This window comes from Dermacentor albipictus, chromosome 1 (genome assembly GCF_038994185.2).
Source record: "Dermacentor albipictus isolate Rhodes 1998 colony chromosome 1, USDA_Dalb.pri_finalv2, whole genome shotgun sequence".
NCBI classification, from domain to species: Eukaryota; Metazoa; Arthropoda; class Arachnida; order Ixodida; family Ixodidae; genus Dermacentor; species Dermacentor albipictus.
In genome coordinates, this window is record NC_091821.1 from 243,414,810 (window position 1) to 243,432,681 (window position 17,872).

A 17,872-nucleotide genomic window follows, 5' to 3' on the forward strand; every position below is an offset into this window, starting at 1 on the left:
TAAGTCTTTTTTCTATGGCGGGGTATGGCGCCACCGCGTGATTTGGCGTGCTGCTGAGAGCATTGTCGGAGCGCGGTATGTTCGAATTAATCGTCGCAAATGCTTGCGCGTTCGAAATACCGGGCGTTTTCCTCAATGAAATACACATACCTTTACAGCGTCAGTTCGAATAAACGTGGTCGAATTAAAAAGTTCGAATTAAGCGTGGTCGAATTAACGAGATTCGACTGTAATAAGTATTCCGTTACATTGACTTTTTTCAGAGTTCATTTCCTGCGTTTTGTATAAATTTAGATAATGATGTTGCATGATTAACTCCCCTTTACGTAGCTTCCCCGTTTTCTGTTTCCTTATTTGTTTCTTTATCTCTACCATATTTGTCTTCCCTGTGTATTTTGTCTCACATATTACTTCTTAAAGTGCGCCAGTATGAGGGCTCCATAGCTGTTCCTGGGCACTACAACAAATATTTGATTGATTGATTGATTGATTAATTGATTGATTGATTGATTGATTGATTGATTGATTGATTGATTGATTGATTGATTGATTGATTGCCTTTGTGCCGGTATTCAGGCCTCTGGTTGTTCGTGAGCCCATAAAATGTAGACTTGTTTGTTTATTTGTTTGTATTATTTCCCAACACTGCTGCAAGGCATGCCTGGAATTATAGTAACATGACAATAATACAAAATTTGTTAGCCTGCTTTTGTCGAGTATACGGGCATTCTCAAAATATTTGTGAAAAGAAAAAATAAATGTTCCTTTTTTTCTCTCTAGAACCTGAAGAACGCAAAGACCAGGAGAAGAGGGAAAAGATAAGCACTGAAACATTGGTGTCAACTGAGGACACTGTATTTTTAAAACCTATAAGTCATGAAAAATTCTTTATTAAGACAGCTGAGGAAAGAAAAATGCCCGAAGAAGAATCCTTCATTGACCAGTTACCAAAAAGGGCAACTATTGAAGCTTACACCCAAGTTGAAGCAGCAAAGCTTTTCATACAAGAAGAAATCTCTCTTCAGAAAAAGTTTGTCAAAGAGGAAGTAACTCAAGAAGAAATAAAAGAGACAAAGCAAGCAATCAAACAATGGCCAGAGCCTGTGGAACATGTTCCAGAATTTTTAAAAAAAGTACTAAAGTCAATACCTCGACATCAGCAAGTATTGCAAGAAGAAGTTGACATATCAGAAACTTCCCACCTTGAAACATTGCCAAAACCTGAGGAAGAACTTCCACATACTTTGCCAGAAATACGGCAGGAAAGTGATCAACCTTTAAAACGTCAAGCACCACAGGACAAGCAGCCTAAAAAGAAACTACCTTTGCCACAACAAGAAGAAACAGAAATGCCAGAGTTTTTGACAAAAACATTAAAACCAACAGAAAAGTTCCGCAAGAAAGATATCCCAGAAAAAGTAGAGGAATCTGAACTTCACAAATTCACTAAACGAAAAGTAGCAGTGCCAGAGCAAGCGGACCAGAAAGAAGAATACACTGAAACAGAAGAAGTCACTGAGATCAGCGGGCTACGAAAATTGAAGCCAGAGGAAAGACCACAGCACGGAGATGTACCCCTGACAGAGGAGACAAGTGAAGTGAACGATTTCAGATATCCAACACAGCAAAAGGAAAAGCCACTTCACCAAAAACCAAAAGACAAACCTGAAGTTGAAGAAATTCAACTTACAAAGAAAGGAAAGCCTGAGAAGATCACACCTAAAACACTGACACCATATGCAAGGACAGTGCATCAACTACCAATTGACGCAGAAGAAGTGGAAAAACCGGAAAAGCTCACACCAATAGAACACAAGGCTCCGGAAGTATATGAAAAGAAAGCTACCATCAAAGTTTTCCAAGTACCAAAACCAAGAATACCAGGAAGAAAAGAAAAAACACAAGAGCTTCCACTTTTGCAAGAGACCAAACAAATCATTCAAGTTGAATCAATAAAGAAAACTGAGGACATTACACCACCAAAGTATCGAGAACCAGCAGAACGAAGACCTCAAGAAAAGTCGGAAGCCCCAGCAGACACAATTATGAAAAAGAAGGATGAACCTCGAAAAATTACAACAGAGGCGACGGAGGTACCACGCATCGCTGATATTAAGACAGTCCAGCTCACGGACATTCTCACTGAATCCACTGAGAAGCCAAAGGAAGTGACACAGATTGCTTACGAAACAGAGGAGGTGCTTGAAGAAACAGAAACAATTGATCTCGCTAAGGTATCAAAGCCAAAAAAACCAAAAAGAATAGTGATACCTGATGAAGAGGAATCGCCAACGGTAGAAGAAGCTGTAGAGCAAATAGTAGACCTACAATCAGTAGCATGGCCAAAGAAAAAACCTGGGAAAGAAGAAAAGCCTCAGCAAAAACCCGAGAGAAAACCCGCAGTTCAAGATATTACCATACGTACAAAGGAAGAAAAGCCACGCAAAATTATGCCCCTAGACATCACGACTGAAGCTGTGGAAATTCCAGATATCACTGATGTTAAGACTATCCAGCGCACAGATATCATCACTGAATCTCTGGAAAGGCCTAAAGAAATTGCTCAAGTTGAGTATAAGACCGAGGAAGTAGTTGAAGAAACCGAAACAATTGAACTGGCCAAGGTGACTAAGGCAAAGAAGCCAAAGAAAAAGAAGCAACCCGAAGAGAAGGAAGAAGCACCAGTTGTGGAAGAGACAGAGCAACCAGTAGACCTTGAGTCGAAAGCACGACCAAAGGAAGAGAAGCCAAAGGAAGAGCCAGTGGTTGAAGAAATTACTATCCTTAAAAAAGAGGAGAAACCACGAGAAATAACAACTGAGGCTGTCGAAATTCCAGATATCACTGATGTTAAGGCTATCCAGCGCACAGATATCATCACTGAATCTCTGGAAAGGCCTAAAGAAATTGCTAAAGTTGAGTATAAGACAGAGGAAGTGGTTGAAGAAACTAAAACAATTGAATTGGCCAAGGTGCCTAAGCCAAAGAAGCCAAAGAAAAAGAAGAAACCTGAAGAAGAGGGCGAAGTGCCACTTGTGGAAGAGACAGACCAAATAGTAGACCTCGATTCGAAAGCACGGCCAAAGGAGGAGCCAGTGGTTGAAGAAATCACTATCCCTAAGAAAGAGGAAACACCTCGAGAAATCACGACTGAGGCTGTGGAAATTCCAGATATCACTGATGTTAAGACTATACAGCGCACGGATGTCATCACTGAATCGCTAGAAAGACCTAAAGAAATTGCTCAAATTGAGTACAAGACAGAGGAAGTCGTTGAAGAGACAGAAATGATTGAATTGGCCAAGGTGCCTAAGCCAAAGAAGCCAAAGAAAAAGAAGAAACCGGAAGACGAGGAGGAAGCACCAGTTGTGGAAGAGACAGAGCAAATAGTAGACCTGGCATCGAAAGCACGGCCAAAGAAAGAGCCACCGGTTGAAGAAATCACTATCCTTAAGAAAGAGGAAAAACCACGAGAAATCACGACTGAGGCGGTGGAAATTCCAGATATCACTGATGTTAAGACTATCCAGCGTACAGATATCATCACTGAATCGCTAGAAAGGCCTAAGGAAATTGCTCAGGTTGTATACAAGACAGAGGAAGTTGTTGAAGAGACAGAAACAATTGAATTGGCCAAGGTGCCTAAGCCAATGAAGCCAAAGAAAAAGAAGAAACCTGAAGAGGAGGAGGAAGCACCAGTTGTGGAAGAGACAGAGCAAATAGTAGACCTCGCATCGAAAGCACGACCAAAGGATGAGAAGCCAAAGGAAGAGCCAGTGGTTGAAGAAATTACTATCCTTAAGAAAGAGGAAAAACCACGAGAAATTACGACTGAGGCTGTGGAAACTCCAGATATAACTGATGTTAAGAGTATCCAGCGCACAGATATCATCACTGAATCGCTAGAAAGGCCTAAGGAAATCTCTCTGGTTGAATACAAGACAGAAGAAGTTGTTGAAGAGACAGAAACAATTGAATTGGCCAAGGTGCCTAAGCCAAAGAAGCCCAAGAAAAAGAAGAAACCCGAAGAGGAGGAGGAAGCGCCTGTTGTGGAAGAGACAGAGCAAATAGTAGACCTCGAGTCGAAAGCACGGCCAAAGGAAGAACCAGTGGTTGACGAAATCACTATCCTTAAGCAAGAGGAAAAACCACGAGAAATCACGACTGAGGCTGTGGAAATGCCTGATATCACTGATGTTAAGAGTATCCAGCGCACAGAAATCATCACTGAATCGCTAGAAAGGCCCAAGGAAATTGCTCAGGTTGAGTACAAGACGGAGGAAGTCGTTGAAGAAACGGAAACAATTGAATTGGCCAAGGTACCTAAGCCAAAGAAGCCAAAGAAAAAGAAGAAACCCGAAGAGGAGGAGGAAGCGCCTGTTGTGGAAGAGACAGAGCAAATAGTAGACCTCGAGTCGAAAGCACGGCCAAAGGAAGCAAAGCCAAAGGAAGAGCCAGTGGTTGAAGAAATTATCATCCTTAAGAAAGAGGAAAAACCACGAGAAATTACGACTGAGGCTGTGGAAACTCCAGATATAACTGATGTTAAGAGTATCCAGCGCACAGATATCATCACTGAATCGCTAGAAAGGCCTAAGGAAATCGCTCTGGTTGAATACAAGACAGAAGAAGTTGTTGAAGAGACAGAAACAATTGAATTGGCCAAGGTGCCTAAGCCAAAGAAGCCCAAGAAAAAGAAGAAACCCGAAGAGGAGGAGGAAGCGCCTGTTGTGGAAGAGACAGAGCAAATAGTAGACCTCGAGTCGAAAGCACGGCCAAAGGAAAAACCAGTGGTTGACGAAATCACTATCCTTAAGCAAGAGGAAAAACCACGAGAAATCACGACTGAGGCTGTGGAAATGCCTGATATCACTGATGTTAAGAGTATCCAGCGCACAGAAATCATCACTGAATCGCTAGAAAGGCCCAAGGAAATTGCTCAGGTTGAGTACAAGACGGAGGAAGTCGTTGAAGAAACGGAAACAATTGAATTGGCCAAGGTACCTAAGCCAAAGAAGCCAAAGAAAAAGAAGAAACCCGAAGAGGAGGAGGAAGCGCCTGTTGTGGAAGAGACAGAGCAAATAGTCGACCTCGAGTCGAAAGCACGGCCAAAGGAAGAGCCAGTGGTTGAAGAAATTATCATCCTTAAGAAAGAGGAAAAACCTCTAGAAATCACGACTAAGGCTGTGGAAATTCCAGATATCACTGATGTTAAGACTATCCAGCGCACAGATATCATCACTGAATCTCTAGAAAGGCCCAAGGAAATTGCTCAGGTTGAGTACAAGACGGAGGAAGTCGTCGAAGAGACGGAAACAATTGAATTAGCAAAGGTGCCTAAGCCAAAGAAGCCAAAGAAAAAGAAGCAACCCGATGAGGAGGAGGAAGCACCAGTTGTGGAAGAGACAGAGCAAATAGTAGACCTCGAGTCGAAAGCACGACCAAAGGAAGAAAAGCCAAAGGAAGAGCCAGTGGTTGAAGAAATTACTATCCTTAAGAAAGAGGAGAAACCACGAGAAATAACAACTGAGGCTGTCGAAATTCCAGATATCACTGATGTTAAGACTATCCAGCGCACAGATATTATCACTGAATCTCTAGAAAGGCCCAAGGAAATTGCTCTGGTTGAATACAAGACGGAGGAAGTCGTCGAAGAGACGGAAACAATTGAATTGGCAAAGGTACCTAAGCCAAAGAAGCCAAAGAAAAAGAAGCAACCCGAAGAGGAGGAGGAAGCACCAGTTGTGGAAGAGACAGAGCAAATAGTAGACCTCGAGTCGAAAGCACGACCAAAGGAAGAGAAGCCAAAGGAAGAGCCAGTGGTTGAAGAAATTACTATCCTTAAGAAAGAGGAAAAACCTCTAGAAATCACGACTGAGGCTGCGGAAATTCCAGATATAACTGATGTTAAGACTATCCAGCGCACAGATATCATCACTGAATCTCTAGAAAGGCCCAAGGAAATTGCTCAGGTTGAGTACAAGACGGAGGAAGTCGTCGAAGAGACGGAAACAATTGAATTAGCAAAGGTGCCTAAGCCAAAGAAACCTAAGAAAAAGAAGAAACCCGAAGAGGAGGAGGAAGCACCAGTTGTGGAAGAGACAGAGCAAATAGTAGACCTCGAGTCGAAAGCACGACCAAAGGAAGAGAAGCCAAAGGAAGAGCCAGTGGTTGAAGAAATTACTATCCTTAAGAAAGAGGAGAAACCACGAGAAATAACAACTGAGGCTGTCGAAATTCCAGATATCACTGATGTTAAGACTATCCAGCGCACAGATATTATCACTGAATCTCTAGAAAGGCCCAAGGAAATTGCTCTGGTTGAATACAAGACGGAGGAAGTCGTCGAAGAGACGGAAACAATTGAATTGGCAAAGGTACCTAAGACAAAGAAGCCAAAGAAAAAGAAGCAACCCGATGAGGAGGAGGAAGCACCAGTTGTGGAAGAGACAGAGCAAATAGTAGACCTCGAGTCGAAAGCACGACCAAAGGAAGAAAAGCCAAAGGAAGAGCCAGTGGTTGAAGAAATTACTATCCTTAAGAAAGAGGAGAAACCACGAGAAATAACAACTGAGGCTGTCGAAATTCCAGATATCACTGATGTTAAGACTATCCAGCGCACAGATATTATCACTGAATCTCTAGAAAGGCCCAAGGAAATTGCTCTGGTTGAATACAAGACGGAGGAAGTCGTCGAAGAGACGGAAACAATTGAATTGGCAAAGGTACCTAAGCCAAAGAAGCCAAAGAAAAAGAAGCAACCCGAAGAGGAGGAGGAAGCACCAGTTGTGGAAGAGACAGAGCAAATAGTAGACCTCGAGTCGAAAGCACGACCAAAGGAAGAGAAGCCAAAGGAAGAGCCAGTGGTTGAAGAAATTACTATCCTTAAGAAAGAGGAAAAACCACGAGAAATCACGACTGAGGCTGTGGAAATTCCAGATATCACTGATGTTAAAAGTATCCAGCGCACAGATATCATCACTGAATCTCTGGAAAGGCCTAAAGAAATTGCTCAAGTTGAGTATAAGACCGAGGAAGTGGTTGAAGAAACTGAAACAATTGAATTGGCCAAGGTGCCTAAGCCGAAGAAGCCAAAGAAAAAGAAGCAACCCGAAGAGGAAGAGGAAGCGCCAGTTGTGGAAGAGACAGAGCAAATAGTAGACCTCGAGTCGAAAGCACGGCCAAAGGAAGAAAAGCCAAAGGAAGAGCCAGTGGTTGAAGAAATTACTATCCTTAAGAAAGAGGAGAAACCACGAGAAATAACAACTGAGGCTGTCGAAATTCCAGACATCACTGATATTAAGACTATCCAGCGCACAGATATTATCACTGAATCTCTAGAAAGGCCCAAGGAAATTGCTCTGGTTGAATACAAGACGGAGGAAGTCGTCGAAGAGACGGAAACAATTGAGTTGGCAAAGGTACCTAAGCCAAAGAAGCCAAAGAAAAAGAAGCAACCCGAAGAGGAGGAGGAAGCACCAGTTGTGGAAGAGACAGAGCAAATAGTAGACCTCGAGTCGAAAGCACGACCAAAGGAAGAGAAGCCAAAGGAAGAGCCAGTGGTTGAAGAAATTACTATCCTTAAGAAAGAGGAAAAACCACGAGAAATCACGACTGAGGCTGTGGAAATTCCAGATATCACTGATATTAAAAGTATCCAGCGCACAGATATCATCACTGAATCTCTGGAAAGGCCTAAAGAAATTGCTCAAGTTGAGTATAAGACCGAGGAAGTGGTTGAAGAAACTGAAACAATTGAATTAGCCAAGGTGCCTAAGCCGAAGAAGCCAAAAAAAAAGAAGAAACCCGAAGAGGAGGAGGAAGCACCAGTTGTGGAAGAGACAGAGCAAATAGTAGTCCTCGAGTCGAAAGCACGGCCAAGGGAAGAAAAGCCAAAGGAAGAGCCAGTGGTTGAAGAAATTACTATCCTTAAGAAAGAGGAGAAACCACGAGAAATAACAACTGAGGCTGTCGAAATTCCAGATATCACTGATATTAAGACTATCCAGCGCACAGATATTATCACTGAATCTCTAGAAAGGCCCAAGGAAATTGCTCTTGAATACAAGACGGAGGAAGTCGTCGAAGAGACGGAAACAATTGAATTGGCCAAGGTACCTAAGCCAAAGAAGCCAAAGAAAAAGAAGCAACCCGAAGAGGAGGAGGAAATGCCAGTTGTGGAAGAGACAGAACAAATAGTAGAGCTTGAGTCAAAAGCACGCCCTATGGAAGAGAAGCCCGAGGAAACACCACAAGAAATTACAACAGAGGCAATAGAAACACCAGATATTGCATACATTAAAACTATCCAGCACACTGATATTGTCACTGAAGCTGTGGAGAAACCTAAGGAAATTACAGAGCTAGAGTACATTACCGAAGAGGTCGTTAAAGAAACAGAAACATTTGATGTAGCTAAACTTAAGAAGCCCAAGAAGCCTAAAAGAAAAGGGAAGCCAGAGGAAAAAGAGAGAGAAGATATTACCGTTATAGAAGAAATATCAATTGTTAAGAAAAGGACAGTAGAAACTGCCAAGGACTTTAAAGATGTTCTTCAGACTGAATTCACACAAGCACATGTTTCTGAGGAGTTAGTTGTCTCTGAATTTCCAGAAGCCACAAGTGCCCACATAAGCCTTGTTGAAAGCCGCCCTGTTGTTATAGAAGAAATTAGCAGTGAGTTAAACACTGGTGAACTGGAGACTGATGAAAAGCCAAAGGAAGAGAGACCGCATACAGCATTAACAGAAAGCAAAGCAGTTACTATTGAAGAAGCATTCACTTCTGAAATGCCAGAAACTGTGAGTGTGCCTCAACAAGAAAAACACGAGGCATCACAAAGTGTAATAATAGAAGAAAAGTCGCTGGTTGTTGAGGAGACCACATGTGAACAGTATGCTCCAGAATTCCTTGCTAAGGCACCCAGAAAAAAGCAAAAGGCAAAAAAAGTCCTCGAGCCTCAGCAATCAGTAGAAGTATTGGAAGCTGAAACTCTTTTGAGCACGCTAGAGTTAAAAGCACTGCCAAGAGAAAAATACCAGAAAGCACTAGGCATACTAGAGGAACAGTGTCTTGCTGTTAGTGACATAGGAGAAGAGGAAATAGCATCGGAGTTTGCCCCTGGTGATGTTCTCTCAAAGGAGGCAAGCAAGACTTTGCTTCTCTTTCCACAACGTCAAATTGATGTGATAGAAGTAATACCGGGTGTTGCCAGTGAGGAGCTTGTTATTGAAAAAACTGCAGAAAAGAAAGGAAACTTAACCTTTGTTGAAGAGTCAAGAGAAGTTTCAGCAATTTTGGAGGAGGTTCCTGCCGAGTTCCAGTCTGTAGACGTTCCAACAAAAGCTCTTACATCTAGAATAACTGAAACAGCCAGGAGCTACCCACAGTATGAAGAGCAGGCAGCGGAATTTCATGAGGACATACCTATGCAAGCGCACGCTGGCGAAAGTCATGTAGAATTGACAAGAGGAACACCTGCAGTGCATGAGGTAGCTACTGAATTTTTGGCATCAGTGGAAAGGGAATCTGTGGCGTCAGTTTCACATGTGGAGATTCCCAGAGAAGTCACCACAACTGAAGAGATGGCTGCTCATTTTGATATATCTGCACCAGAAAAAACACATCTAACAGTTGAGTTCACAGAGGTTCCACGTGACGCCATTGAGATCCATGAGCTAGCTGCCGAATTCAAGGCAGATACAGTGAAATCATTGCAGCCAGGATCGACAAATACAGGTGATGTGAAATCCTGTGTTGACACTGTAGAGACGGCACCATTATTTGAGGCACCATCAGTGAAGGAAGAAACCCTTGTGAAAGATATTGTGGATGTTCGAAGGGAGACTCTATTCATTGAAGAAATACAAACAGAAGAGCAAACTCATGAAGCAGGCCTTGCAATCATTCCAGAGAAGAAAACTGCCCAGTCGTCGAAAGTCCTACCATCAGAGCACCTCTCCATTCAGGTAACATGTTTTACAATGTTGATGCAAGCATAGACAAAGTTACAAATTCAAACAAGAGTAACATAAAGGGATTTTTAGCACATTAAGAAAAAATGTCATTTAAAAGATATTCAACTGCCATTTGGTAACGTAGTTCAGTTAACAACAGGCTTTTCATGCTTTCAGATTACTATACAACTTGTTACATACATTGTTTCAGTGAAGACTTTAAATAATTATTTAACACAGTGCAGTATAAATAATCACATTATTCAGATGATATATTATTTATGCCAGCAGGCATGATAATTGTATTAAATTACTGAAAATTTGCAATCAACGATATTTCACTAATTGAAGTAATTTTAATAATTGCCTTATGGCACATGTTTTTCTGCATAGAAGCTAGTCAATGCTACAGGCACATTCACTTATTAAGAATCCCAAGGCTGCCAGCAGTTATGGAACATTCATCCCCAATATCTGCCAGGCATTCGTTATTCCATACAGTTTTCTTTCGCAGTGCATAAAAAAGGCTCTATGAGAACATAACTGAATACATTATGATAAAATGTCAGTATAAAGTAAAAAAAATATATACACCTGAAGAAATATTTAATTGCTCTCAAAATTTAGTACACCATTTAGTGTCTTTACAGATGATGTGCTTTATCTCTGTAAACAGTCAACATTAGTATGGAGTGTATATTGTATGTTTAAAACAATTTCCCTTTGGTTTGTACTAAAGTAAGTTAATCAACAAAAGTAAACTAGCTTTTGTCTCACACATGGGTAGCAATAACACAGCTTTTTGGTAGCTTTTGCATGATTTGACAGTTTGAAACTGAGAAAATATATTTTGCAGAAATTTCACTAAGAATGGAACATAAAGCTCCCGATCAATTAGCGCCTTACGATTTCATTATGTGCATTTGAAAATATACGAACACTGAGCCAGTTTGTCTTGTGCTTTCCGTTTTTCTGCATGTACCTGTCTTCAATATCCATCGCAGCAAGAACTTGATCAGCATGATTCAAGAACTTGCAGCAAAGTTGATAGAATAAAATAGGGTCACTTTCATGCACTGCCAGGCTAAAAGTAATGTGTGTTAGTTACTGCAAGATGTTTGTGTGCATGTGGAATTGAAGTGAGGTAGTTATTGGTAGAGGCATTGCAAGCAGGGAGGGGCATTGCAACCCAGCATATGGCAGTATACACCTGTATGTTTGGGCACAAAGTTTATGTAATTTGTGACCATAAAGACAGAGGTGCAACAAGTTTCTATATGGGACAGCATGGTTACTAAGTTGCCAAATTTTTTCTGCGTATGCATGCTTAAAAGGGCAGTATTAACCAGGCTATAGTCATGCTATTGCAGTCTCTCGTAGGGTATCATTAGTTTCACCTTTGTCACATAATATCGCTAAGCTAGACAATAATCTTCCATCACTAGTCAAGTAATAAAGGACAGAAAATTCTGCACTCATTGGAAATTGATTGATTGGAAACCCTCTACCCGGCAGCAATAAAGCAAGGCTAAGAAAATACTGCATTACTGGTCGCATAGGAACCAAACGCATGACCTTTCAGCAATATGGCTGGTGCTATAGGAAGTAAGCTTCCAGTTCATCAGTGACGGCAGGTGCTTGGAAAAGCTACTACTGCTTGCAAAGCATGTGCTGCGTGTTAATGTATGCAGTAGTAAGAAAGAGGCTGATGACTGTGACCACAAGGGGAAATTAGGCCATGAGGAATAGGTAGAAAACGCAATGGTACTAGTTTAGCACATAGACTGATCACTTGAAAAGAAATTTAGCGGAGCCTACGGTTATGTGGAAATGTGTGTTCAGCGAAGCTTTCATTCATGTTTGCATAATATAGTTTACACGAGTATAAGGGAAAATAATAGTATGGACAGAAATGTTTCTATAAATGACCGCACATATCAAGTAATTTTTCATTTCTCTTCAGCCAACTTCTTTTTTCTGTTACTGACTTCTTCCCTTCTTTGTAGCTCAACACTCGTTGCTCATTGCATGGTATGATTCTATTTTGTTTGTTGTTGTTAACCTGAGTGGATTTGTTCATTTTCCCTCTGCTTTGTTCAGTTCACTGATTTCTCCACACTTCTTCACTTCTCTGTAGCTAATTGCTCCTCACTCATTCACGCTCTGGTGCCATTTTCTTCACCTCATTCATTCTCCACACTCGACTGCTTCGGTTGCATACTTCTCGCTCACTTCTCTGTAGCAGACTTCTTCAATTTTCTGTTGCTGATTTCTTCACTTGCCCCCTGTTCTAATTTTATTTAAAATTCTGGGGTTTTACTTGCCAAAACTCGGACCTCTTGTTCTGGTTGTCTATGCGTGAACATAGTGGCCGAAGTTCCCTACTCGGCAAGACAGCACCCGCAAAGTTGTGGGAAGAGGCAAAGAAATTTTCATTTAAAACACCGCGAGTTTCTGTTTAACCACCTTTAGTATGATGGCAAATGTCAATTTAGATTAAGTTGCCTCATTTGCTGTTCGTAACTATAAAAGGATGTTGCAAGAAGATAAATGGCTCAACCTATATGGTCAAATTGGAGATACCATCTCTCCGATGCTATTCACAGCGTGTTTACAGGAGGTATTCAGAGACCTGGATTGGGAAGAATTGGGGATAAGAGTTAATGGAGAAAACCTTAGTAACTTAGGATTCGCTGATGATATCGCCTTGCTTAGTAACTCGGGAGACCAATTGCAATGTATGCTCGCTGACCTGGACAGGCAAGGTAGAAGGGTGGCTCTAAAAATTAATATGCAGAAAACTAAAGTAATGTTTAACAGTCTCAGAACAGAACAGCAGTTTGCGATAGGTAGCGAGGCACTGGAAGTGGTATGGGAATGCATCTACTTAGGGAAGGTAGTCACCGTGGATTCGGATCATGAGACTGAAATAATCAGAAGAGTGAAAATGGGCTGGTGTGCTTTTGGCAGGCATTCTCAGATCATGAACAGCAGGTTGCCATTATCCCTCAAGAGAAAAGTGTGTAACAGCTGTGTCTTACCAGTACTCACCTACGGGGCAGAAACCTGAGGCTTACGAAAAGGGTTCTACTAAAATTGAGGACGACACAACGATCTATGGAAAGAAGAATGATGGGTGTAACGTTAAGGGATAAGAAAATAGCAGATTGGGTGAGGGAACAAACGTGAGTTAATTACATCTTAGTTGAAATCAAGAAAAAGAAATGGGCATTGGCAGGGCATGTAATGAGGAGGGAAGATAACCGATGGTATTTAAGGGTTACGGACTGGATTCCAAAAGAAGGGAAGCGTAGCACGGGGCAGCAGAAAGTTAGGCGGATGGATGAGATTAAGAAGTTTGCAGGGACGACATGGCCACAATTAGCACATGACCGGGGTAGTTGGAGAAGTATGAGAGAGGCCTTTCCCCTGCAGTGGGCATAGCCAGTCTGATGATGATGGTATGGTCATGGTTCTACATAATCACCATTTTCACTCCCTAACAATACCATCACCATTTTCACTGCCTAACAAGAGAACTCTAACAAGCATGAGCAGTAGGCAGCTATTGTGAATGTAAATTTTGCAGCCACCGACAAAGCATGCATTATCCTGTCAGCATTGTTCTTCACTTACCATCAACCACTCAGAAGTCGAACGAATTAAAGTTGCAATATAAATTTAAAGTGCACGTATATTGGCACACTGAGTGATGAAAGACTGGCATTACATATTATTCTTATTTTCTGAAGATGAACACTGCCACTGCACATGTTGCATTTGCATGTACAACAGGGTACCTGCATGAGTAGTTAAAGCAGTGCCTTTGAGGTGGCAAGGTTTCAACAGCAATAATGCCAATAGCTGCTATAGCCCAAGTGTGAGATCGAACTAATAAGGCAAGCTGGCTTGCAGTCCGTTTATAATTCGTTGCATTAACGCAAATTGAAGCTTATGCGGAAACTGTTTAGATTCAGTAGTTATATACACATAGTAACTAGGTAGTCCTTGTGAAACAGAGAGAACAAACTAATATATGCATCATAACATCACATTTGCTTTTATTGCAACAAGTAATACAGATGCACACGAAAAGACGCAAACTATTGTGGTCCCATTCACATTGGTAACCTAATGCATGAGTCAGGCTCGTTCTGGATGGGAGATGAAAGAAATGTGCCTGTCATATGCATCTTTCATACTTGTGTCTAATTTATGCCAAATGCTTTGGTATCCAAGGCTGGCTCTGTACTGCTTGCATTTCTTTCTTGATGCCCAAACACTCTTAAGTATACTCAAGTTGATCTTCATATAGTAGGTCTTGTGCACAGGCCTTTCTGAACCTCTTTCCATTGCAATAAGCATGCCCGCACAAATCTGCCAGCTTTACAGTACCTGACCAAACTTTGCCAGTGTACGCAGCAACTCTGTTTTATTGATTACGTCTACCATTGCAAGTTACCGATGTTTGCAAGTTTTGAGCTTCACATGCAGGATATTTGTAAACTGAAGCATAATGAAATAAATAATCATGTTTCCGGAGTTTCCAAAAATGATCCAGCAATCGTTGGCAGTGCTGGAGATGCCACATACATTTCTTTGTGTCAGTTTGTGTAGTTGAGCCACTCAATGATTTGCTGTCTGGCAAATTAGTGTGTTGCTGACTTAGAAGATGTGCTAATGTGCACGATTATAGGAGTCTATTGATCTCAGTCATGTGCTGTACTCAGTAGTTGTGAACACATGACAACCCCAATGAGGAAAGTACCGAGTTGTTCTAAAAAATATTTGATCGAATGAGTTCGCAAGAAATGTCTTCGGGCTTCACTAACCATTCCCACCAATCCCCTATCCTCAATCATGAGGTACATGAAGTATTTACAATTAAATATTTGTGTAGATATGCACAAGTGGAGTTGCTTTCTTCCAGCATTGTCATAATCAATGAAACATGGCAATCCTTGTCTCGCAGCAAAAAATGGTAGAATGCCAGCAGGAAAGCTTGTGCCTATTCAAAGGATATTGCTCTCGTGCATAGTTAGTTATGCCAGCAGCACATTAAAGAATCCTAGGTGGTTAAAATTAATCCAGAGTCCCCCACTTCAACATGCCTCATAATCAGGTTGTGGTTTTGGCATATCAAATCCCAGATTTTAATTTGATTTTAATTATGTGAACAACTGGTATGGTGTACACTTTGTGACTGCAGCTTCAAGTTCTGTTTGAAAAAATTGGGTCCTTTGATACCGACTCCAGTAGCTTTCAATAACACACACCTCTTATAGTTGTGCGTGCAGGAAGTGTGGCATAGCTATGATGGCTTTGGTCAAAAACATGCCTGAATCATGCAGCAGGTTATCGCTATCTTTGTCACACACCATGCCCATATAACCCCAAAACAGGTCACCGACATAGTTCACTGAAGCTATTGTGCCTTTACACATCATGTAAACATGCAAAGCTCCTAGTCCCAGAACCGTAAAGTGATGCATGTCTAGCAGCAACAATGAATGTTCGGTTTTTGCCATTTATTTCACGTTTTCCAGTCCTCCATCAATGCATACTAGTCTGTATTCGTCCACAACATAGCCAAGGTCTGCCAGGTTTGAATTCTCTTGTAAACACTGCTTTTAAGCAGGATTGGTAGTTCTGCTGTTAAAGCATTTCGAACCAAGTGAATCCAATGATGCCTCACCAATAAAATGCTCCACAGTGAGCCATTCCTCACTTGCTTCAACATTCTGCACAATCTTTGTGCACCTGCGCAGTAGCTCAAAACTGCTTAAAAATTAAGAACTATATCTTGCCACTTTAAACATATTAACTGGCCTGCTTTTATAATCACAGCATAATATGTTACGGGCATGGGTTAGTGGTCATGCAAGAGTCGGCTTCTATTTCTGAGCATTTCATGTGGGGCCAGTGGTATGGATTCTGTTATGTACAAACTGGCCCTTGTTACAGGAATTCCTGTTAGTAAAGGCATCAAAGGAGATTACTTTCAGCTAAAGCATTTCTGTTTAACTCTCTTCTCACTTTACTTTCCAAAGTTATGAAGTTTCTTCTTAGATTATTATTTTCTTTTAACTGCGACTAAGGAGTAGCTGTCACCATTATATAGTGGCTAAATTTCCTTATTTTACTTTAACTTCCATAGAAAAAAATAGGGTAATGGTTCTTGTTTCCTGGACAAATTTATTTTGTTACCTCGAACACCCCTTGTGAGAGGTATTACATTGAAGGGCGGAGGGGGGGGGGACAAAATTACTGGATGAGGTGGGTGATAGTTTTTGATGCACTTTATTTTGCTGGGATAGCAATGTGTACAGCATCGGTTCCCGTCTTTTGATGTTCATACAGAGAAGCAATCTGTAGGAACACGTATAGAATCAGAATGGTAACGTCTATTACAGTACAAGCTGTGTATAAGTGCAAAAACCCCAGACTGCAGCTGGACTCCATAAACATGGGCACAATTTGGCTTAGGTAGCAGTTGAAAAACAAGTATGAAAGGAGAGATAGGCACACACGTAGCACATGCGTATGTGTCGCTCGTTTTGTCGTTTTGTCCCACGACACAATATTTATATTAACTACCAGATTCCATACTCGCGTGCCATGGGACACCGGATACCATGTACATTTTAAAAGGGGGCACTTCATAAACAGCTACTGTATCATTCATCTAAAGAAAGGAGTACGAACTAAACAAGAACAAGGGTCAAGCACTCATCCTACATGTTTCCTTGTCCTCTACCATTGTTCAACATGGGCTCCTTTTCTATTCACATATGAATATGTACCAACTCTATTTTCTCTACACATTTTATAGGTTTTATGACATGAACAATTGTGCAAGATGTATACAAAGTACATACAACTTGCCGTGAGGTCCGAGATATCTACCAGTTTAAAAACCCAGCACGGTGCATCCAAGCAGACCACATGCGCTCCACTGGTGCCTCCATGTCTACTTGACTTACCTTTACAGGTGTCTCAAGTGACACCAGATCATGGGACGAGCGAGCTTCCTACTGAAGTGCCTACACAAAAGCATCTCAAGCACTCTATTGTGGAAGGAGTGTCCATGACACATGAGGTGGCCACTGTGCTTGGTAAGTTGGGATGAAGCATATTCGCATTGAGTGCCAAACATGTTATTTTTGTATGTTATCACTCACTGTGATATATATTTACTATTTAAGTGAAAAGCCCTCAAATGAAAAGAACTATGGGCAGATGGTGATATGTTCAAGGTAAGTTACATGTGATATTAACCGCAGTTGGTTGCCATTAATACATTTGCTTGACAAATTGCCTATAATTGCCTATAATTGCTACTCAAGCTGCGTGTCAAACTAACGTACCACTGATCATATCTGTTCTTCCGACCAGCTGCAGTTACACTGTAGACCAGTTGTATAAATCTGGAACATGCAGGAAGGAGAAAACAATAAAATAATTGAGAGATCATTAAAAATGTAGCTGGTACTGTCATCTTGAGGAGGAATTGCGAATTGAACCAAGTGAGCCATAGCATAACTATGGCACCACCTTGTTGCTAGATGAGTAAACATTAGGGTGGTAACTTTTAATTTACCAAATGAAAAAGCTAACGTACATGTATAAGCAGCACAGCACATAACGTTCCTCACGAGACTTCTCCAGCACTTGAATAAGTAGATCAGTACCTAGACAAATAAGACAAACTAGCTGTTGGCAGAAACAGTGCAAATGTTATACAAAATGAGCCTTGCAGTTTTACAGGGCTAGAAAACTGCATCATATAGGCTGTGTGTTACAAGTGGTCTACATTTTTGCTTTTAAAGAATTTCAACTCACATACTGCAATACTATCGGCAATGCTTTCAAACTTACGATTAACATGCCTTTTCACAATGACACTAATGAGTGCA

The 17,872-nt window shown here is 41.3% G+C and overlaps 1 protein-coding gene across 1 annotated transcript in view; it reads left to right on the plus strand.

Annotated features, from left to right (window-relative positions):
• The window catches only part of LOC135907952 (titin-like), a 284,982-nt gene that overhangs the window by 150,586 nt on the left and 116,524 nt on the right, over positions 1 to 17,872 (plus strand). The window contains 2 exon segments of the mRNA XM_070522096.1: positions 781 to 9,968; positions 16,948 to 17,071. Of these exon segments, the coding sequence (XP_070378197.1) occupies positions 781 to 9,968; positions 16,948 to 17,071 (9,312 nt within the window).